General features: G+C 32.0%; 2 protein-coding genes across 5 annotated transcripts in view; one reads left to right on the top strand and one right to left on the bottom strand.

The window, feature by feature from the left end:
* LOC148628856 (adhesion G protein-coupled receptor L3-like) overlaps window positions 1-17,808 on the top strand; it is a 24,623-nt gene extending 6,815 nt beyond the window's left edge. For 2 of the 4 annotated variants that reach the window (XM_088595749.1, XM_088595731.1), the window contains exons 9-26: window positions 570-641; window positions 856-961; window positions 1,153-1,290; window positions 1,651-1,702; window positions 2,082-2,193; window positions 2,636-2,682; window positions 3,055-3,172; window positions 3,403-3,506; window positions 3,946-4,048; window positions 5,098-5,251; window positions 6,219-6,288; window positions 8,075-8,141; window positions 9,539-9,624; window positions 10,318-10,444; window positions 11,121-11,162; window positions 11,787-11,885; window positions 12,043-12,085; window positions 13,413-13,664. In XM_088595749.1, coding sequence (XP_088451875.1) covers window positions 570-641; window positions 856-961; window positions 1,153-1,290; window positions 1,651-1,702; window positions 2,082-2,193; window positions 2,636-2,682; window positions 3,055-3,172; window positions 3,403-3,506; window positions 3,946-4,048; window positions 5,098-5,251; window positions 6,219-6,288; window positions 8,075-8,141; window positions 9,539-9,624; window positions 10,318-10,444; window positions 11,121-11,162; window positions 11,787-11,885; window positions 12,043-12,085; window positions 13,413-13,417 — 1,545 coding nt within the window. In that variant the 3' untranslated portion in view covers window positions 13,418-13,664. Of the gene's footprint in view, window positions 1-569; window positions 642-855; window positions 962-1,152; window positions 1,291-1,650; window positions 1,703-2,081; window positions 2,194-2,635; window positions 2,683-3,054; window positions 3,173-3,402; window positions 3,507-3,945; window positions 4,049-5,097; window positions 5,252-6,218; window positions 6,289-8,074; window positions 8,142-9,538; window positions 9,625-10,317; window positions 10,445-11,120; window positions 11,163-11,786; window positions 11,886-12,042; window positions 12,086-13,293; window positions 13,352-13,412; window positions 13,665-16,723; window positions 16,767-17,700 lie in introns of those variants that run through there. The other 2 variants (XR_015924700.1, XM_088595741.1) reach the window with 2 other exon arrangements.
* Window positions 17,782-24,138, bottom strand: LOC148628855 (uncharacterized). Its single transcript, XM_088595762.1, has 5 exons — window positions 23,969-24,138; window positions 21,494-21,581; window positions 20,022-20,150; window positions 19,673-19,798; window positions 17,782-18,037 (listed from the first exon to the last, which is right to left on the bottom strand). Exons 2-5 carry the CDS (start codon window positions 21,579-21,581, stop codon window positions 17,946-17,948), a joined length of 435 nt encoding a protein of 144 aa, XP_088451888.1. The 5' UTR covers window positions 23,969-24,138; the 3' UTR covers window positions 17,782-17,945.

Below are 24,138 nucleotides of genomic sequence, written 5' to 3'. Positions count from 1 at the left end.
TAGTTCGAACTCTGACAGTAAGGTAAAATAAAAATAAAGAAATATTTATATGGATTTAAGTATTCACACTCTTTTGTGTGAGAATCAGGCAATGAGTGGCACATAATATTTTTCAACGTGGTCTTTTGTTTTGCAATACATCTAGAAAACAACTGAAAAAACTATTTAAATTTATCCTGAAGCATCTGTGACAGAGATATTTTTTGACTGCTTATATAAGGGAAAAGTGCGAGAAAATTTTCCCACCATTTTTCCATAGTGCGTTTCAACCAAATTTGACCTATCGATATCTTACAAAGGGCAAATTTTACAAACACTTTGATAGAAATTTCTGGTGATTATCAAGTATAATAAAGTGGTTAATGCAATAAAATATCTGCGTTTTTTCCGTCTTGTGCCATGGAGAAGTACTTAGTCTTACAGCAATATTGTTCAAAAGCTGTGAACTGTACTTCATTATTAGTTTCCACAATGAGCTTTTGAATGAATGAAGTATCAGAAAAAACAAAAACAAAAACAAAACAAAAACAACCAAACAAACAAACAAAAACGGTCATTTTTTCTTCCAGAACTTTCTGGACATACTAAACAGAATTCTAAGCACAGATACTATAGACACCTGGTCAATACTCCACAACAAGGTAATATACCTGCAGTTTTTATATGTAAACTCTGTTTTCGGTTTGCTACATTTTGCATATATATAGTCTTTTCCCCCAGTTTTTTTATGTTCAAGACATGTACTTGGATTTTAACGTATTTGGATTGTCTTTTTGTTGATGTCTCGGTATTTTGATTTACCAATATGCCGGTTAAAATACTTTTAGTGGTAAAACTAATGTATAAGCATTACAGGTTGGTATAAACTACGCATCAGTCATCATGGACCTTGTGCCAAGATTCGGACAAGCGATTTCGAACAGTTTCAGTGATGGTTATGATATTGTCAGACAAAACTTCAGTAAGTGTGAATACTTCGATTGTTTAAGTGTCATTGAAAACGTGTTTTAAACTGGAAATTAAAACTATAAGTTACTTGCTGCAAATGTTTTGCCATTATTTTACTCTGATTATTAAAGTGTGCTATTACGGGTATTAACATTTCTTTTAGTTTTGAGTGTAACTAATCATCATGTGCTTTTAATTTTACAGTCATTAAAGGCATGAGAAGAGGTATAAATGATGTGCTTTTTCCGAATGGAAGCATAACAAGTAATACAAGCTCAAACGACAGCATCGTTAATGCACAGTTGTTGCTCAACAAAGAAACCATATTAAATAGTCTTTCTGGTATGATTTAACGGCAATTCTCATATAATTACATAGATATTTTTTTGGCTATGAACTTAATTACTTAGTAATGCTTATAAATGACAAATCCAGGGTTTTCAAACAATGTACATAAACATGTCAGAAGTTCAGGAAGTAATTAAGGAGATATACCTAAAAAGGATAAATAACTTATAGTTTCAACAATTCCATGTCTAGCGAAAGAATGAAATCAATGTCATTAGGATACACCAGTAGAAATCTGTACGATACATTTGTAGAAAGAGCTTGAAAAATAAATACCGAAATAATTATTGTCATAGAATTTTTCTTGGTTTGGGTTATTCTTGATGATGATTTAACTTTTTTTGTTTATTTCAGGAAGCATTGATTATACTGCTATTTACTACAGAACTCTATCACTGTTTTTACCGTTAAGTATCTTTTCAATAAACCATCAAGGTCGTATTAGTTACTACACACGAACAAAAACTAACTTCTATTAATTAGATCCATTTTTCGTCATAATTCATGTTGGATAAAAAACTTGGAGAAAATGCTGATAATCGCACATTAATAGCAACCCAAGTTTAAAAAAATGATAACTCATCTGATAAAAATATATAACGGTATTGTTGTTATTTTTGTAAGATTTTGAATATTGACAATCATTTAATAGTTAAATAGATTTTTCGAAATTAATGCTGATGTAATTTTGGTCTATTTACTACCACGTAATACACCGAAAGTATTAGCTGTTGATACTATTATTATATGAAGTTAATGAAATTTTTTCTTTTTTTCTTTTACAGAAATATGAATACGAGTAATATTGGATCAGACATTGTTTCATTTTCACTTCTGGAAGGACATAATACAGAAAACCTCGATCCACCTGTTCAAATTCAATTCAAACATTTAAATGTAAGTCATAATAAGAGTATTAGGGAGCTTTACAAATTAAATCGGGCAAAAATATTCATGAAAAACTGCCTTAAAACTTTTTTTTCTACTTCCACATTATTATTATAATTTAGGGACATGCCATGCAATCAAACTAATAACGAAATTACAATATGGTCATCAAAAAGACTGTTCTGGTTAACCATTATGAATTATGTGTTTTTATCAATAGTGTGCGGCCAATCCCCTAAAATGATTATCTCGTTTTGTTAAAAACGCAATCGTTGAAAATTGATATCACAAATTGCCAACTTGGTGGCTACTTTTTGCGACTTCATGAACGTTTTGAAGTTTTAATCCGATACTTTAATTATCGGAGTGCAAAATTGATTGTGGGAGCAAGGCCATATGGCTTAACCACTCAATTGTCATCGATACATAATATAGTCTCTGGTACTTTCAGGGGAATGGAACTAATTCAACATGCGTTTTCTGGGATTTCAATGGAAGGTATGCTTAATTAAACAGCTTGCACATATCAGTATTTAATTTAATTATTTTGCCAAAAGAGTTATTAATAACTTTGTATATGTTTGGAGTTGAAATCAAAGTCTTAAATCTAAATGTCAAATCATTAGGAATTAACTAATTTGCTTAAGTTTAAAAAACGGATACTTTAGAAAGTATGTATTGCATGCAAAAGTCCTGGAAGTAGTTGTTGGGATCATGAGATGGGTTCCAAATATATTTCGAATAATTCAGTATTATTGTTTGTAATAGATGTCTATTACTTACGAAAATATACAACATGCTTCACGACAGGAAAGTAATTAATTTGAACCAAAGATCGTGTTATAGTTTGAATCTGCAATTTCATTCTAGTACTGACGGAGAATGGTCGAGCAGTGGATGTTATGCTGTTTACAGAAATAACTCATTTACGTCATGTCGATGTAATCATTTGACGAATTTTGCCGTATTGTTGAGTTCTGCGTCATTTGTGAGTATTGTACTGTCAGATTTTTTTTCTGCAATTACAATATGACCATCGAAATTCGTAATATAGTGTATACCCAGATATTGCAAACAAAATCTACCTATACAATTGATTGATTGTGTGTATTAAGGTTGATTTATAACCGAAATTATTTTCATCCATAAATTTTGAGTCTTGAAGATATCTACTTTTTATTATTGAAATTGCAAACGACAATTTTATTCTTGTTTTAGTCGAAACAAGACGAAATTGCTCTAACAATTATTACGTGGCCAGGATGTGTTGTGTCAATAATATCACTGATTATTACTCTGTGTCTTTACGTATATTCGTGGAGGTAAGTAGATGTATCTTTCAATAGCACAAATTTCAAAGCCCTAACATAGCGTTGCTTCATTCTTTCTATTAAATATGGTTGCAGCAATAATGTTGCTTCTTCGCCATTTATCGGTAAAACTTATTTGGCTTTTGGGGTTTTTAGTACTTCTTTTACATCATTTGTTCAAATCTTGAATTTCCAAAGGTTTTGTTTATAATGCTATTGATAAGAGGTTACTACTTGATACACGTACAGCATACTGAAATGTGCGATATTTATGTGATTGGTAGCTTTTGAATTTAGTCAATGATAGTGTTAATTGTACAGTGTATCAATATTTTCCATAAAACATGTGAGAAAAAAGTTCTTATTTATTCTGTCAGTTTATGCATAATTCAACAACTAAATATGAAGTTTTCCGAAAGAGGTATCATTATGAGATGTTTTATTTTAACAGGATCGTAAAATCGGATAAATCTAAACTGTTGATATGTCTGTGTACTGTTTTTATATTGGCTTATACCTTGCTGCTTGCTGGATTGAACCAGACTAACGACAAAGTAAATATTAAAAATATCCACTAGAGTTTCCTACACCAAAATCACCGACAATATTCCATTGAGTTTATTCAGTGAAAATTTTTGAAAGAATCAGGCAAAATGGGAAAAACCAGAAACGCGCATATCAAAAACCCACCGATCTGACAGTAAGATTTCACTCAAGCATGCTTTTTTCTAGTTGAAAAAAATATATATATCTGCATCACTGGATTTGTATAGAAATTTGTCAATAAAATGTCAGAAAATGGAGTAATCTGCCCTTGAAATGTTTATTTTCAATGCATTTCATTGAAATTATAACTCAGTTTACCAAAATGATGTGTAAATTCTTTTTCTTGATTCTGATGGTGCTAAAACGTCAAATTAAAATTTCATTACGGTGGGTTATTTCATACCACACCCACACTACCTGCTTCTTAACTAACCAAGGAGTTTTTTAACGTCCTTGACTACCCTGTCGGGTCTCGCTCAGATTGCACCTGCTTCTTACCGTGCCTGACACTTAATATAGGGTTTGCAAGTCTCGTCATGTGACTCTGTGGTTTCACGAGAATAGGTCCTAATCTATCATTCAAATGCAAAATTTGCCATTTTCAAATCGTTGGGTTCAGTATATAAAAGCAAAACATATTTTTGTGTAAAAATACCAATAAAAATGACAAATATCTATTTCATGATAATAAAAGTGTTAAGAAAAGCTTAAAATAGAATAATTAACATTGTAATGCAGCGTTTCGATTTCCCTGAAGTAAGCAATAAAATGCAGACCGGTCTTCGGATTTCAATACGTTCTACATCAGAAATTCCGATAAAGAAAATGAAATAGAACGAGACTTACAGACCCTATTAAATATAATGTAACCAAATATAATGCATTGTACCAAAACGAAACAAATAAAGATATTAAGTAAAACACAATCATTGATTTAAAAAAAGTGGAATATGATCAGCGGTATAAACGTGATATCAGAAAAAAAAGAACTAAAAATAAATTTCTGAAACTACTTATTGTACTTATTCTTTTTGCAACCATTTTATCTGAATTTCAGACCACATGCACAGCGATAGCGATTGTTCTGCACTATTTGTTTCTCTGTGCTGTCTTTATAATGTCTGCAGAAGGATTTGAAATTGCTCTGACAATATTTACAGCCTACTCACAAAGAAAGTCTCATGCAGTCAAATTACTGTTTTTCAGTTTAGGTAATACTTCTAAATGTCTGTCAAGGTTACACTTGACAAATTTTTAAAGAGTAATCAAGGGAACCAAGTATATAGCGGTAATCAAAAGAAAAAGAATGTAATCCAGGGAAAAAGACCAGACATCGAAAACAGACATACACAAATAAGAACATAGAGTAACTAAAATCATACAAAGTAACAAAAGCAAATGAGCAACTCCGACTCCACTAAAACTGGGATCATGGACCAGGTGCACCGGTAGTGTAAGCGTCATCTGTTTTTCTAGATGTGTAAAAAGTATCTTTTATATTTTTGTGTTATGGCAGTAATATTTGAACACACAAATAATATGCAAATCGAACGATTGGTGTATGTTAGCAACTCGCGTAGCACGTAGTTAACACTGGTGGAATTTTATTGACAGCAACATAAATGGCTATAGTTTAGTAATAAAAACAGTATGTATGTCAGGCGCGTAGCTGCCGTTAGGCAAAAAAGCTTTTGCCTGCACTTACTTTTGCCATTTTTTTTTATATAATACATTCAGGAGAGTCATAAATGATGCTCTAAAACGCTATCTCCGCGGAGCTTCGGGGGGGAGGCTTCGCCCCCTTGGACCCCCTACCAGGGCTCTGCCCTGGACCTACTGGGGGCCCCAGACCCCCTGCCATAATTTTGCCTACACTTCAATTTGGCCTCGGCTACGCGCCTGTATGTCAGTATCTGATATGTTCTTATTTTATAATCTAGAAACCTGAAAGAGTTTATTGTTATATACTTATATTCTTACAAAAAAGTTGAAATAAGTGTCGGTAGCCTAAAAGTTAATAAAAAAGAATAAAATTGTATTTGATGATATAAATGAAAATGAAAATAACATTCGCCAAAAAAAAAAATAAAAATAAATAAATAAAATGGAAAGGCAACTGCAAAAACGTTGCTTGGCGAAGGAAACAAGTTTTTTGAAACAAGATATTTGTCTATTTAGTGCCGCCTGCCATTATTGTCATCATATCGGCAGTATCTACCGACCTAAATGGATATGGTACCGACAAGTAGTAAGTATTGGTATTTATTACAGTGTGGGTTGATTAAATTTTATACAATGTGGACTGATTAAATTTTGATTATATTTTAAACAATGTGGTTTGATTACATTTGATTATTTAAAAAATATATCTAATTTGATTGATTATTTCTCATCTGGGCAAGGTAGGTTATTTTCCGTTAACTTACTTAGTATTGTGACGTCTTTAACGTCGATCGGTTCACAGTCCGCAACTCAATTAATTCTAACAAAATTAGAATTTGATGAAGGGACAAATCTTAATTTTGACTTCAATCGTTGCTGCAAACATACAGTGTTTTGCTTTGGCATTTTTTTGGTACGCCACCTGTTTTGTAGGCTGTCAGATCTTTAGGGAGTTAACAAAATTATTCTAAAAATGTTTTGTGAGTTAGCACCCTTTGTACATATATGTATATAATGTTTTGTTTAATAAATGACATTTTGATTCGGAATATTCTTGTTATTATGGCCTACAAAAACAAAAACAAAAAAACAAAAAAAACAAAGCCGTCATATGTGTGTTTTTCTTGGCTTAAACAGGCAGACATAAAACCCAAATTTACGGCCAAAATTAATTTATGTCGGCTATGAATATTGTTTAGTTCGCACGTTGATTTTCAGTTGGGTGTAAGATTTTGGGTGGTACAATTAGGCTTTTTGTGATCATTTCTAAAATTAGACTAGTCCTCCGCACTACTAGTATCAGCCAATCAGATACAAGTATTCGTTCACGTGCTTCTTAGCATCATCAGTGAAAAATTTTACCATCAACGACTCTAAATTTGTTTTGGTGAAAATCAATTTACCCATCACCCCCCCCCTTTCATACCTCACAAGTACAACTTCTATATGTCATTTATGTTTATATTATTATAATGTATTGTGATATATTTGTCATTATTTTGTTATATACCTTTTTTGGTACACCACCTTTTTTGTAGGCTGGCAGTTTTTTAGGGAGTTAACAAAATAAATTATTCTAAAAATGTTTTGTGAGTCAGCTCCATTTGTACATATATGTATAAAATGTTTTGCGTCATTTTTAATAAATAACATTTTGATTCGGAATATTCTTTTTATTATAGCCTACAAAAAACAAAGACGTTATATGTGTGTTTTTCTTGGCATGAATTGACAGACATAAATTAAATTATATGGATTGCTTTAAGTTTGGGCAGTTTACACTTGTTCATAAACCGCGACACTTGATTTTTGAAATTTTGATATGGAAGTAGGATCGTATTGCTGGAAAAAAAACCCAAATTTTTGCTATTTAAAATGCTATTGATCAGTTTTTCCTGCAAGTAGGCCTTGTACTATATTGATATAGGGTGTTGAATAAACTAAGTGTATTCGTACAGTAGCATGATATCGTCTCCTCTCGTTTTTAATGTTTAGGGAACAAGTATCAGGGTGTATCATCATACACATGAGTTCAAGAGATGATACTTTATTTTCTGCGTATAGCATTGGAATAGAGTTGAAGGATATAAAAACTATGAACAATGTTGGAAAATATCAAATGTTTTTTTACTCGCTCCAAAATAGTCAAAATCGATAGGGATGTTCTCGCGTTGTTATGGTTTCTTAAGCTCGTACAAAATGAATTTGATATTCTCCGACACTATTCATGTATTGTATATATTGTGTAAATGAAGAGAAAATATCAGGACACGCAACTTTTTTTTAAAAAAAAAGTTTGAGTTAAAGGGGATGATATATTTTTACTGCCTTTATATTGTTGAAATACATTTTTTCCTTTTTCTTTCTGGCAGCTGCTGGTTAGATGCCTCAAATGGTTTGATGTATGCTTTCCTTGTACCATGTTTAGTATCTGTTTTGGTATGTACTTAATGTAACAATGTGTTTCTTTATAGTAATGCTTTGGGCCTGTTGATAAACATTCAAAAATATATCAACATTGACAACCATGGTGCCCCATATGATTTAACTTGAATACGTCTGCTACACGTTTAAACCGCCTAATTTTCAATTAAACTCGAAATATTTGATCCTTAAAATGTAGTAAGTAAATTTAATCGCAGATTCGTCTTTTTGATGTATGTTGTATATCGACTCCAGTGCTATAAGGATGAATAATATATTCCCCATTTAAATATTGGCAATTAATAACATAAACGTATGTTAAGTTGAGTTTTAGACATTTAAAAAATAAAATATTAATCGAAAATGAATTTTATATTTATTAATGCTATTTTTGTGACAAGACGTTTTGGGAATTTGATACGTCACATCTACCCCAAAGAACTTGAGATAAAGGATACTACAGACACAGTCAGCCTCATATCTTGACCTACACTTAGAAATCAATGGTAAAGGAAAACTATTGACCAAACTTTATGACAAACGTAATGACTTTTCATTCAGAATTTTCAGCTTTCCTTTCATCTGTGGCAACATCCCTTCAGCACCTGCGTATGGAGTGTTCATATTGCAACTCATACCTTATGCCAGAGCTTGCCGAAACTACTCAGAAAATACTCAGAATTCCAACAAATAGGCTTCTGGAACAGGATTTTGTTGCTACAAGATTGAAGTCATCACTACAGAAGTTTTATGGTCGTCATCATGAACTTTGGATCGTTACGGTGTATCCATCTGGGCCATGAAAACTGATTTCTTCAACGCGTCATAGCTTTCCTTTCTTCTTTCGTCTACCCCGGACTTGACTTGTTTCTAGAAAAGCAGAGGACGCTTACCCTACCGGTGCATCTAGTCCATGCTCCATGTGTTTAGAGGAGTCCGAGTTGCTCATTTGCTTTTGTTACTTTGTATGTATGATATTAGTTACTTTATACTTTGTTTTGTATGTCTGTTTTCCATGTCTTGTCTTTGTCCTTGGATTACATGCTTTTGATTACCGCTGTAACCTTGGTTCCCTTGATTATTCTTTGTGATATTTGGCTTATAAAAATAATGTTTCGACAAAAAAATCGATAAAAAGTTTTGTAGGGATAAAATTATTGTTTATTTTGAGGTTAAAAGTAAATTTTGTAGGTTATTGCTTACATCGAGGCTTAGAGTAATTTTGTAATTTAAGATATCCCGGCGTTAAAAATACATAAAAGTCAATTTTCATGAAATCACTGAGTGATACTTTTTATTTTTTTGAACAAAAATACTTGACCCTGATAAAACAAAAAACCCTGCTCACCTTCTTATGCTATTCTGTTGTCTTTGAGTTTTATATGTAAGTTACAAGATTTTGTACTTTGTAGGTAAATATCGTTATAACTGTACTTGTTGTCAGGAAGATGTTTTCTACTAAGATGATGATGAAGAAGGACACAAAAGACAAAGTCATGTATGTAAGACTTTTTACTGACTTTTTAAATTCTTCACTGCAACGACAAATGAAGGGAAAATAAAGGAATAGTTTTCAATGTTTGTACCATCATTCGGCTTAGATTATGAAAGAGGTTATCTAAGCTGTTATGATCATTATCCGTCGGTCGTCATCGCTCTTAAATATACTTTTACCTGTACAGGAACATATTTTTTTTTTACTTTTTGAAAAAAAAAAACACATGAAACATATTTCTGTTATATGTTTTTCATATGTTTGAGACTAAAAATTAAGGAAATAGCATGATTTTGCATGGTTGCAATATTTAAATTTTTGGTATATTTTTGGAAGTTGATAATATATTCTTTCATGTGTGTGTATGCACACAATCGTATATTTCCTTGTCGGCCCAAAAGATGCGCTTCCATAACACATGAAAACATGTGTTGCATTTTTCCTATGTACAAATTCCTATCTGAACAGTAATTCAAGACACTTCAAACATCAACAATTATGTAATGGTATTATTTACCTATTAGATTTGCAGTGATGGTCCGAAGCAACATACAAATATGACATAGGAGTCAATTCCCCTGCCTGTCTACTAACAAAACAAAACACGAATCACGCATCTGATCTTAAGCTTTATGCATTAAAGTCGGAAAAGCTAATGTATTATTATAATGATTAAGTTTTAACTAAATGTTTTAGAGCTGGTGCCAGGAGTATTGCAGTATTAGCCCCAATACTTGGCCTTACGTGGTTGTTTGGAATACTTGCCTTTCATAGGAATATGATTGTGTTTAGTTATTTATTTGCCATATTCAACTCATTCCAGGTTAGGCAGTTAAAAATATATGGTAATAGGTGTAAATAAATGCTTAAACTAGATTTATTCTCACGACTATGGATTTTTGTTTATGCCACTTTTTGTCATATTACATGTTGCTTTAACTTATTTGATCAAAGTGTTTTTTTAAATATTCTTTCACCATACCAATCAAAGTTTGCAATCAAAGTTTCATCATTTGCTTTATTTCTGAAACAGGTTTATCTTCCATTATTTTCAAGAGTCACACAAAAATATTATCAACTCAAACATGGCAACAGTGTATATCCCTGTTATCGTAACAATACGACAAAAGCGTTTTTTTTTAAATCAAACATGACGAAAATTGAAATTTTGTCACATGCAACAACAAATAAAAAATTAAAAATAATCTAGTTAATACTTTTCAAATTAATGCACGGATAATGTTTGGAAGCCGCTTAACCACCATACATCCCGAAACAGGTTTTTCTTCGAAAATGAAAATACGCTAAAAAAAAGCCAGCAAAGATGTCAATCTTTTAATAAGCCAGGCAGACAAACTACATGATAATAAATCGTTCAGGATAAATTGCTAAAACTCTGACATAAGATTAAAAACGAGCAGTGTTTCTTTTTGAATGTAAACATTTGACTAATAGAACATGTTGTATAAGTGATTTTGACTTTTACGTTAAATTTTCAGGGTCTTTTTATCTTAATTTTTCACGGCATAATGAACGTGAAGGTAAGAGCACAGTTTTAATAATAATAATATATAATCAATTGAAAAGTGCGAACAACCAAAATATGATCACGAGTGCCCAAGGACACCTGTTTCGCGCACGTGTTAAATTTTGATGCGTTCTTGGCACAAGTCATCAAATGTTAGTTATTCACGATAACCAATTGATTATCCTATTTATTATATAGATTTTGTTCCATTAATCGTTGCTAATTTCAACATGAATTTATAATTTTGTGAACGGCGGATTGATATTCGCGTTGTGACGTTTTGGTGGAAGAATGCGAGAGTGAAATTAGCGAATTTATTTCACAGTGTGAATTATCTTTTTCTTTACAATGGGAGCATTCGGTAAATCACTGCTATCTGTATAATAAATATTTTTAAACGTCAGATTTGTAGGCGATAAAAAAAACCTCAGTAGTCCGAAACATGAATATAAATTTCACATCTTTATAACTATAAATACCTTTTTAAAAAAAGTGTAATTCGTACTGTGACCAAAATATCAATTCATAGATATATAGATGGTACTTAATTAAGACTAATATTCATTTGAAACTTCAAAAGAACAAACTTATTTTCGATTACTATTGAAATAAGATGTTCTTTCATTTTATATATTAGATCAGACAAGACGTTCAGAAGTCATGGGGACGTTTTATATTAAAGCATAACATTGGAAAAGGGAGGAGGAAAGGAGACGCGGAAACTCGAACCGACACGGTAAATACAAATAAGATTTTTTACGGCTCTGCCGTAAATATAGATACATAAGATTACAATAAATTGAAAAGTGATACTTTCAAAGGATTGTAAATTATTTAAAACTATTGAGAATTTTTTTCCATGTCTAATTTATTTCGTTTTGATTTTTCTTTAGACTGGTCTTAATTCAACAAATGGTACCCAGGGAAATTCAACGCGTAAGTTTATTTCATACTTAGTGTACTATACATCACGACGTACATCAATTTCTGTGGAATAAATAAAAATAAGGCTTAGTGGTTTTGAAATGACATTCAAGATAATTATCAAAATGGCAATACAACAAAATCGTAAACTAATGCTGAGAAATTCAATGCATGTATGAAAAAAATACAAATATAAAATTTATATCTTACATTCTTTTACGATCAAACAACTATATATATTCATAATAATGATATTTAATTGATATGAAAACTCCGTACGTGTGTTTTTTATTTATTTATTTATTTACTTATTTTTTATTTTATTTTGTTTTACTTTTTTAGTTTAAAGCTAATTCAGTTTTTCAAATTTTCAATATTGAACACCACAACTTAAAGAAAAAATAAGCATCTGAAAGTCAAATAACTATAAATAATGATAAATTTGTTAATATTTATATTGTAAAACATACCAAGATAAGTACATTATTCAGAAAGTGTAATCAAGGGCACCAAGATTCTAGCGAAAATCAAACGAATGTAATAAAGGGACAAAGACAAGACATGGAAAACAAACACTCACAACAAAGAACATAAAATAATCAAAATAATACATACAAAGTAAGAGAAGTAAATGAGCAACTCGGACTCCACTAAAAACTGGGAACATGGACCAGGTGTACCCGTAGGGTAAGCGACCTCTGCCTTTCTGGCAACACCCGCCGAATTGCTCATACAAATCATAAAAGTCCAGGGTAGACGAGAAAGGAAAACTATGACACATTGAACATTCAGAAATCAGTAACCGAGTATCAGTCTTTATTAAAAAAAATCAGACAAGAGGTGATTTATACGTGTCAAAAATCCAACAAATTCCTTGTTCAGAAGAAGTTACAGACTACAATAACTAGTCTGTTTTTCAAATGGTTGTTGCACTCCTGAGATAAAAAAAATATACATGGATTGTGATTTGGTTTGATTTAGCTGATTGTAGAGGGAAGAGAACCTGTGGTTGATCAAAATTCAAATAAAACATAGCATATGTAGCCCTAAAAATATCATTTGTTTGTTGGATTTTCCAACAAAATGAATCACCTCTACTATAAGTGGAATGACCAAAGCGAGAAAACGGTCTGTTGTATGGTAATTTAATGAAATATAAATAAGGATTCAACTTTAAATAAATGTGCTTTAACCATCTGAAAAAAGTTTTATCTTTCCAGTGTGAAGGTACTTTTTATCGTGATGTCATTGGAAAGAGTTGACGGTATGATATTCCTACCATGTTTTTCATAGATCTTTAATATTTTGGTATAAAATGTTTCCTTCTCTGATATTTCAGTATAGAAGGATATATATGAACATGTTGCAGAACTTTGTATATAACAGCATTTATAACCTCGCGCAGACGATACTACAGCAAGGCTTTTTGTACAATAAAGAAAGGATAGAGTGGGATAAATAGAGCTGTTTTTAATGTACATCAACGTATTTTACTTTTTATTTTTTTGTAGAATTGTCGTCACTATATTTGCTTGGCCTCAAATTGGTCGTTTTCTTGATTCATCTTGTCAAGAAAAGAAACTGAAATTATTATTATTGTTATTTTTACTGACGATTATATTAGAAACGAATCTTTCAATTTATATAAGTCAACATTCATTAAAATATCTAATCAGTAAATATACTTGATGCATAACTGATGTAAGAATGCTTTAAATGCACCTTAAAAATATCTTATACTCTATAAAAAGACAACTTAAAATGCAACATTGACATTCAGTCTGGCATGCAATACCAAGGGCAATACAAAGCAGGGATTTTTTTTCGTTTTATATATTTTACAACAGTCTGAAAAAAAATCTTAGTTGAAATGAAATGAAAAGGCATTATCATTTTTAAGAAGATCGATATATATTCAACTTCGTCCTTTTACAGGGTACACCTGCCTCACATCAAAAATCTACTACATACGGGACCATACTAGCCTGTAACTCATCATTCAAAGTCAAGCTTCAGTCTGCCTTAAACTAAAAATATAACGATAATCTAAGACAGCAGGACTCGTAAGACCAGGACCTAAGACTCTCTCTTTTGTGCTCCTTTCTCCCATTGTCTTTGGCATTGAGAAATTTTTGTAATAGATAACATACACAAAAATGTCAGCTCATGTCGAAGTGTCCCAACATTTGTCGTTTCGTCCTGTTAACATTTATCCATCTTTCTCCGGTCCGGGTCTAGTGGCCGTTGGAAATATCGCACTCTCTGGAGTATCCACTATTAATGCTACTGATGATATTGTTGTCTTTGTAAGAAGAGGGACTACTGGTATCACATAGATTTATCCCTATGACGCCTTAGCCTCTGACTGTATTGTATTAACCAGTAGAAATATGTCCTCTTCAAATACACGACAGTTGGAAATTATGTATGACATAAAAGGTGCTGCTTTTAAAATCACATTATTACAGTGTCCGGAAAACTGTACATTACCAGCATGTGTGACTGAAAACTATGCAGGGTCAATACCATAGCATAACTGTCTACATATTTCAAAGTATTCTTGTCTTGTGCTGCTGATATGACAGGGACACAAATAAACGGAACTATCCAATTGCACTTATTGTAAGAGACGAATCTGAGACTTGTCGGTTGCTACCTCCATTTACATGGGGAAAACATTTCATTGTTCCGAGAATGCCTGTTAACTATACCCCAGATATCATAATTGAGTTTGTTACCAAAGATAAACACATATATATAAGGCTACAGTGTTATTCATATATTACAAATTCCTCTGTCACTAAAAACTACCACCTTCAAGAATCCTACCACGACAATTGTTACTCCCGTAGTGGTATTCATTCAATGTGGGTCCTGAAAAATTCGAAAGATCTTCTGGTAACCCTCAATTCAAGAATTCAATAGCATTAAAACCTATGATTTTTCAACTCTTTTTACTTCTATTCCCTATACTCAATTAAAATCCCGACTCAAAAACATTATACATCGTTGTTACTCCAAAAAAGACGGTACATCTAAATAAAAATATGTAGTTCGTGGTAGAGATTCCTTATACTTTGTAAAAATAGTTTAAAATCATCTTCAAAATATGCCGAAGAAGATGTAATCCAAATGCTGGAGTGTTTGATCGACAATATATTTGTTCATTGTGGTGGACGCGTTTTTTTAACAAACGGTCAGCATTTCAATGGGAACAAATTGTGCTCCTCTGCTTGCTGACCTAATCCTTCGCTCTTATGGAGGCTGACTTTATAGCTGATCTGATCCGAAAGAAAAAAAAACATCGCTCAGTAAGATCGATTAATCTCAGTTTCCGCTATATAGATGCAAGGCGTATTATCGTTAAACAATCCTAGTTTCGGGAATTTGATATATCGCATCTAACCCAAAGAACTTTAGATTAAGGATACTATATACACTGTGAAGCCTCATATCTTGACCTACACTTAGAGATCGATGGTAAAGGAAAACTATTGACCAAAGCATGCGACAAACGTGATGACCTTTCATTCAGAAATGTCAACTATCCTTTCAATTGTGGCAACCTGCACCTGCGGATGGAGTTATCATATCACAACTCAAACGTTATGCCAGATCTAGCCATAACTACGCAGACATTTTCATCGCGCTAGACTTTTTACTATTAGGCTTCTGGAATAGGGTTTTGTTGTTATAAAATTGAAATCATTACTACAGAAGTTTTATGGTCGTCATCATGAACTCGTTGATCGTTACGGTGTATCCATCTGCACCATGAAAACTGATTTGTTCAACGTGTCATTGTTTTCCTTTCCCCTTCCGTCTACCCGGGACTTTTTATGAGAAACTCGGTGGGTGTTTCTAGAAAAGCAGAGGAAGCTTACCCTACCGGTACACTGGTCCATGCTCCCAGATTTTTATGGAGTCCGAGTGGTTCATTTACATATGTTACTGTGTATGTATTATTTTGGTTAATGCATGTTCTTTGTTGTATTTGTCTGTTTTTTTTATCTGGTCTTTGTCCGTGGATTACTTTCTTTTGATTTCCCCTTAATTACTCTCTCGACCGTTCACCCTATGATAAAACTGCATATGAAGGTTAGGTATAACACAGAGGTAGCTCTAAGAAAAATGCAATTACTGAATGCTTGATAAAGAGATTTTACATATGTATATATAGTCTAAATAGAGCTGATAAATCTATTGTGAGCATGCGAACAGTTTTTTAGTATACTGTTTTTAGCTGTTTTCTTGAATTTGTCTTTTGACACATATAGAATGTTCGTAAGGTGTTTTGTCAATGAAGAAATATAAAACCAAGTGGTACAGAGTAAAACCTGCAAATGCGGGTTAGTATCATATGACCAACACGAGCTTTGAAGTAATTTCAAATATATAAAAACAATATAACATTCATTACTTATAACCTAGTTTATCGAATACGTCAATCAATAAAATGAATTACGTGATCGTGATGTAATGAACCTATGCGTTTGAGTTGATTGACGATGTTTTCTTTCATCAAACTTTTTTAAAAACTATATTATTCGGTTATATTTGGATTGCACATGTTTTGTGGAAGTGATTTAGTTCTCGATCATGTTTCAATTAAAAATCAATTGTGATTTTTTATATTTGTATTTTTCAAAGACAAAACATAAGACAGTCAGCATGGGTCACGGTGAAACAAGCCGTAAGTATGATCATTTAGACGAAAATATTTTACACGACTAAAGCTAAGTCAAAGTTCAACGATAGTTGATTAAATGAATCGAAATAAGAATTCTGCTTTTGAATTGAAAATTTCATTTAATTCGAATAATGGAATGTTATTTGTGTATATCCACAAATATTTCTCATTTTCCATTGAATGCTTTGACGAAATGAATATATTTCAACAAAATGCGTACAAATTTAACATAAAAAACACGAAATTATAGAAATATCATTACATTCATGTGATATGAAAATGAGGGAAATTACATCATAAGTGGTTTTAAAATCAGACTAAATGTCTCAATTATGGGAAACATTTCAAGAATTTTTTTTTCATCCTATTGATAAGGATGTGAGTGGAGGACATAGCATAAAATGACGTTGAAAGTCGTTTTGCTTTGTCAAACGTCAATGAAATCTGATTTCCATGAGCACAGTCGCTCAATGTGTGTGTGTGTTTGTGTGAGACCTATCGATTGTGTGTTTCCTTTCGTACTGACAATGCACAAATTGTAGAAGTGTAATGGCAAGTTATCTTCATACTGCATATCCAACAACTATTCACTTCAAGATATCAATTATTGTTTGTCAAAATATTTTGAATTGACAAAAAAGTAAAAATTTCTCTATGTAATTGAAATATGCGCTGATTTGTTATTTGGATGATGAGTTTAAATTTAAATTTGATAATTAATTTCGTGTTAACTGCGGAGTCGTCGATGTGCATGCTTGCACAATATACACGTTCACGAGAAAAAATATTTTGTTTTGCCACAAGCCCTTCTACGCGGAAATACAATGTATATTTCTTGCGTGATCATTGATAACTCCGCACTTAACACGAGGAGGTGTATTTAATAGACAGCAGGACCCTGATAAAAAATCGTACGAATGTATTTTTTCTCTTTTAGTATGATGACTGTTCTTAAAAAGAGGGTAAAATACTTAAAAGAAGACTGGCAATCAAGTATCATATTTTGTAAACAATAATGAAAAATATGTAATAAGTTTTAATTAAAACGTATTTTAAATTAACAATATTATAAAAACCCAATATACAACACTTATTGAATGATTGATACAATCAATACACACAATGACTGTTTTACATTCAGATAGGTTTCTTTTGAGTTCTCATGCAATTCTTAAAAAAGTGTCAATTATTTAATTTTTCGTTGTAGAAATAAAATGGATTTCTCTGTACACGTTTGTTCGACTGTAGTTTAAGTCCGTGTCTTTTCGATTTCCCTAAAGAAAAAAAAAATCAAATCATATGAATAAACATAAACAAAGTAATGAATGCAAGTTTTTTAATTGAGCAATTAGCAGCGATATAATAAATACAATCTGAAGATCCAACTTATAAAGTGCAATTCAATTTTATGTTATTCGTTGTTAGTCATCGTTATTTAAAAAAAAAGAGTAATTGAATTTATAGTTTACGTTTATAATGTCACAAATGTTGTTACAGTGTGTAATACAGTTGACTTCAAGCAATAGAGTTTATATATGACTTGAAATAACTGGACAATTGTTAAGGAGAACTTTCCATCGTGTTATAGATATCTTCACCTAAGTTTAATAAATATTAAATCTCTTTGCCAATTGTCCAGTTAACTGCCTTAGGAAGTTAATCAGGTTATTGTCATATAATCAAGACCAACTCTATTTACTGAAGTTGACTGTTGACTGTTACTCGATGTTATGGTCATTGATCAATCTGATGAAGTCATGTTGTTGATTTGACTGTCTCAACATTCCCTCCTGAAACACTCATAGACGTTTTGTTCTTCAACAGTTTTTAATATTTAAACAATTCTGTGAAAACTTATTTCCAAATCAGAATTGACACGTTTTGCTCAACATCTTTAATTTTATGGTTTTGAAAGTGTATTCTTTAAAAAAAATTCCAACTAGGAAATTCATTAAACGGGCTATTATGTTAGTTTTCATGTGCAAAAAATTGTCCATGGTATAAACAAAGAAATACAAACAAGTTTATCACGTGATTTAACTAGCTTAACCTTTCTACAAACTTGAATACATTTAAACCTTTATTTAGAGATGGACCCAGGCCAAGGGACATAACTCTTGAAATCAGTGATATGTTTGTATTATTTTCATTTTTATCAATCATGTAAATATAACGAGAAATACCACAGTGCAGGTTGCAGCTGGCCCGAAAACGACATTATACACAAGTACAGCAAAATAGTTGTCCCATATACTCCAGCAACATAGAGTAAATCGAAAGAAATTGTAACAATTCATACAGAGGCCACGAAGTCCTGACTTGGGGCAGGCGCAAAAAATGTGGTGGGGTAAAACCCTTCCATTTTTAAAATCTAGCCTTTGTGAAAAAATAATACATAATTAAACATATGTAAAGAAATCAGTTCAAAAAGGTCTGAGTCCCTAGGTTAAAACAGAAATAAAGAAATCGATTATACGTTACACAAATGCACAAAGACTAATAGGAATTATGACAAACCAGCTTCAGACCAGTTCAAATCTACAAAAGTTATGCACTCACCGTATATAATATCAATCCCAATTCATCCCATGCCGTGTTGAGAACCACGGTACAATTTAGGTCATACTATAAGGATGCAACCCATGTAAGCATTCATTTGAAACAGAATGCGAGGTGATGAAAGTGAAATACTAGTAAATTTACGCCTGTAAAAATAATTACCGAATAATAATCTAGTGGGGTCTCGGGGATCTTTACCCCCTTTTTTGTTGAATTTCTAAATTTTTGTGCAAAATTGAGCAAATAAGAGCATGGAACCATTTTTTTACCTCTCCAAGAACCCCACCCTTTTTCATAAACTCTAGTTCGGCCACTGATTACGCTGGTTGCATTGGTTACTATTGGCTTACATTGACAATTCGTTTCATCGGATTTGTCATCGCAATCAGGTTCGCCGTCACATCGATAGAAGTTAGGATGACACTTTTTTTGACCATTTGAACTGCACTGGAATTCACCTTTGTTACAAAATTTTCCTGAATTAAAAAAAAATTTCGGAGCATTATTTGATGTATTTTCATCTCCTTTCTATGATGAGCAGCTTCCCTCGTAGCTAACTTAAAAAAAAAACATTAAATTCTGACATAATGAATACTTCTAGAAATATTACTTCTAGTCCCTGGATAGAATGATGATTGATTTGTTATTTCATATATTAGCATCATAAGATAATATCTTAGTATGAAAATTCGTTCCTACCTAAACATTTATTTTCGTCTTCGTCTGATCCGTCATCACAATCAGGCCACCCATCACACATTAGTCTGCGTTGACGACAAAAGAATTCCCCTGGACACCTAAACTCGTTCCCATAACACCTCTGCGTATCTACAAAATCACCTAGTCTTTAATCATGTATATAAAACCATTACTTCTCTTTATTAGAAGCTTGTGTCACAGTTGTGCTAAGGATAAGAACCTTGACAAGAAAAAGAGATACACACAACAAAACCTGGAGCTAAAGACTCGCATATGTGAATATAAACTTCGTAAAATGCTTGTTTGCTGGACATTTTTTTAATACATGCCTTTAACATCACAACATATCACCAAATAGATAATGTGCAGAGGTTCTAGTGTTGCTAAAATAAATAGTAACGTCTACATCTACACTGATGAACATATTATTTCGTTTTTGCATGAATATTCATCAATATTCATGTAATAATCCTTTTATTATAATAATAAAGTGTCCCTGAAGTAATATTTTAGCTGAGGTGCGATTTTTACACACTGTTCTAATATTGCACTAGGTCTATTATATTGATATAACAACTAGTGAAATATGACTGTAGTTTTTTTTTTCGTTTTCGTTTTTGTTTTGTTTTGTTTTGTTTTTGTTTTTTGTTTTTTTTTTTTGGCCAGTGTTTACGTTCAATAAAAATTTAATCATTTTATTTTAATTCTTTTAACTGAAACATGATCATTAGACTTAGATTTTCACTCAGTATATTTACTTCTGTTAACAATACATTTACATGATTATTCTTCATAAAATTGTAACCCTTTTCTTAACATATTTTGTTTCTATTTATTCGCATGTGAAACTTTACACGAGTTGAGCAAAATATCTTTACACAATTCCAGTTTAATGATTTGTTTTATGATTAAAATGCATTACATTAGGGAAAAAATGAAAAACGGCTGATTATTTTTATTTGTTTAAACTACCAAGAGGTTTCCAATGACTTATAGAACAGCATCCGCAAAACACCTTCCAATTTTGTGAATAAAATCCAGTAAATGCTTGCTTTTATAGTTGCACACCAATCGAAACTACTCGGGCTATTTCTGTCGTTTCTCTGCGTAACATTAACGAGAGATGAAGGCTGAGCATTTCGATTGAGTTGCAAACATTCCTTCATTACATACAGCATGGCTGCAGCTTTAAATTATGTTACAAAAACTCATGGACACTCCTTTTAATTATGCATACATTATCAATACATCACCTCAAACCATTCTTACATTACCATAGATTCCCAAAATGCCCGATTGCTCCTTCAATTATGTAAACCATTTATTTATTTGCATAGTAATTTTGAAAAGAACTATTGCGACAAATGCTCAAATTTAAAATTCGGCGGAAACCATGTACATGTAATCCAAGAAAAACTGAATCAAATAATATAAATTTCAAAACAACTACAACGTAGATCTACTGTACAAACCTAACAAATAATCAGATGGAATTCCAGTTGCTGGACTCGGCAATACTATTAGTAGAGTTACCAGTTGTATGACAAGTTGAAGCATCATCTGAATGACAATAAAATGTGTAATTATATACCGTGAAACCAGTCTATTTATACCAAACCCCTTTTATGATCGACGGTAAAATTTGTCCAGTAGGGGCAGGTACTCGATTCACCCATAATCTAAATATATTGAAGCTGATATGGATTGACGAAAAAACGAGTCTGGTTAAGACATGTTTTCGCCTTACTCAGGGTTCCATACAAACAGGTTTCACTGTAAATGATGGTGGTTTATTAGTATTTTCGAATGACATACGTTTGAAAGTCACATTTAGTATTTTAAATGATGTGATCAGTTTCCATCCAATGTGAGGTTTATAGGCACTTGAACGAATAAATGAAATAATTGATGAAAACAAAAAACACGAAATAATCCACGATAAAAATCAGCAACAAATTTGATATCAGGACAATGATCACTTGTGCCAATAACACACGAGTTGTGAGTAGTATGGTATTAATTTTCGAATGTTCTCGCTTATAAATAGGACAGGCCTTAACGTCCGATAAGCAACGAAATAAACAAAAAAAGAACAATATTTTGAACTAAGAAAAGAGGGAAATGTAACGTTTACACAAAGGAACATGGCTCCAGTAAACATATTACATAACAACATCTTATCCTAGTTTTATACTTTCCCTATGTTTTTGTGTTAGGCTGATATGAAACGCAAGTGAGTAAGGTAATGGTCTGTTGTTCCATACTGCAGTTCGACCTACCCTTTTTCGTTTCAATTAATTGCGTTATCGTTAGTTTTTTATATGTTTTTTTCGCATTAGAAGTCATCCTGCTAACTCAGGTTTTTTTATTTGAACTTTCTGTTTTGTTAAAAAAATTGCATCATTTTAAGAATCGATTCCATCAAAGGCAATCCAATTATTTTCGAAAAAAATGGTAAGCAATTATTTAAAAAAGAGTAATCAAGGGAACCAAGGTTATAGCGGTAATCAAAAGATTGTAATCCAGGAGGACAAAGACCAGACATGGAAAACCGACATACGCAACAAAGAACATAAAGTAACTAAAATCATACATACAAAGTAACAAAAGCAAATGAGCAACTCCGACTCCACTAAAAACTGGGAGCATGGACCAGATGCACCGGTAGGGTAAGCGTCCTCTGCTTTTCTAGAAACACCCGCCGAGTTGTTCATAAAAAGTCAAGTCCGGGGTAGACGAAAGAGGACAGGAAAACTATGACCCGTTGAATAAATCAGACATGGATAGCTGATAATTGAAAAAAATGTAAGCATTTTCGGCATTTGTCAAAGAGTTTAACTGAAACTTTATTCTCTTTAGTCAATTCTTAGATGAAGGTCAAAATAAGATTTAACTGTATCTGTAGTGTATTTAACATATATCAAGCACTTCTGTGTAACTTGAATGAAAATAGTCTCCAAAAAATAATTCAATGACATAGCGGACGCTAATCTTATAAGACAATTCTTATTTGTGTTCCTTTTGTTTGAGCAGGTTTATGCTTCTCCATAGAAAAAGAAATTTTGAACTAATATTCTATATAAGTATCTTAGATTTATTTTTCAATTTCCCGACCGATCAATGATTCCTCTTGCATAGCAGTTATCACCAAAATTTCAGATTTTTAACAAAGAATTTCAGATGAATGTAGGCAACTAAGTAAGTGATTTTGTTATGCAACTGGAAATCTCAGCAAAAGAGGCCGTTTATATTGAAATTTATTATGTTTGGGTATCTGTTATGTTTTCGCATAAAATATTAAAATGTTTAAAATCTTTATCCAAAATCTAAATACTATTCATATATAACAACTATAAAGCACCGAGTAATAAGAGTGCTTTGCCTTTATGAATCAAGAGGTCACCGGCAATAATGAGTACTTAGGTGGCGGGTGAGAAACCACTTGATTTTATTTTCGATTAACATTAGTGATATCAAATTTTCGTACCACATACATTTCCCGTGTACTACATGTTTTCATGGCGCAGGTAGATACACCGTAACGATCCACGAGTTCATGATGACGACCATAAAACTTTTGTAGTGATGACTTCAATCTTGTAGCAACATAACCCTGCTCCAGAAGCCTATTTGTTAGAATTCTAGCGCGATACAAAAAGTCAATGTTATTCTATTCCATCAAAATCCTTCAAAGTTTTCTTTCGCCCTTATCACTGTCAAAAATCCTTAAAAAATTTTGCCCTTGTGACAATAGGGCTTTGCTTCATATCTAATGCCACATTCATATACATACATACTTTTTACTTTTTTTCCTTAAAACATCAAGTGGCATCGAAATTTAAAAATACTAGTATATAGCAAAAATATAAGTAACAAAATGTTTTTATCAAAAGCAAAAAATATTTAATACACATATATAAATAAATAAATAAACTTCCAATTCATACCTTTTCTTCTCAACTTATCTCCTGTCGTTCCTGATTGATTTGAAGAACAATTTGTTCCTACATGTACATTTATACCGGATGAACCAAGCCATCATATAACGTAAATAAATATCAATCTAAATTTTTCATAATTTGTCCTATGGTATCAAATATGTAGGTGCAGCTGTAGT

This window comes from Perna viridis, chromosome 1, assembly GCF_037379345.1.
Source record: "Perna viridis isolate PV_CMFRI_1.1 ecotype Kerala chromosome 1, ASM3737934v1, whole genome shotgun sequence".
NCBI lineage: Eukaryota > Metazoa > Mollusca > Bivalvia > Mytilida > Mytilidae > Perna > Perna viridis.
Note: the sequence above shows the minus strand (reverse complement) of the source record. Positions and strands in the feature narration are given on the sequence as shown.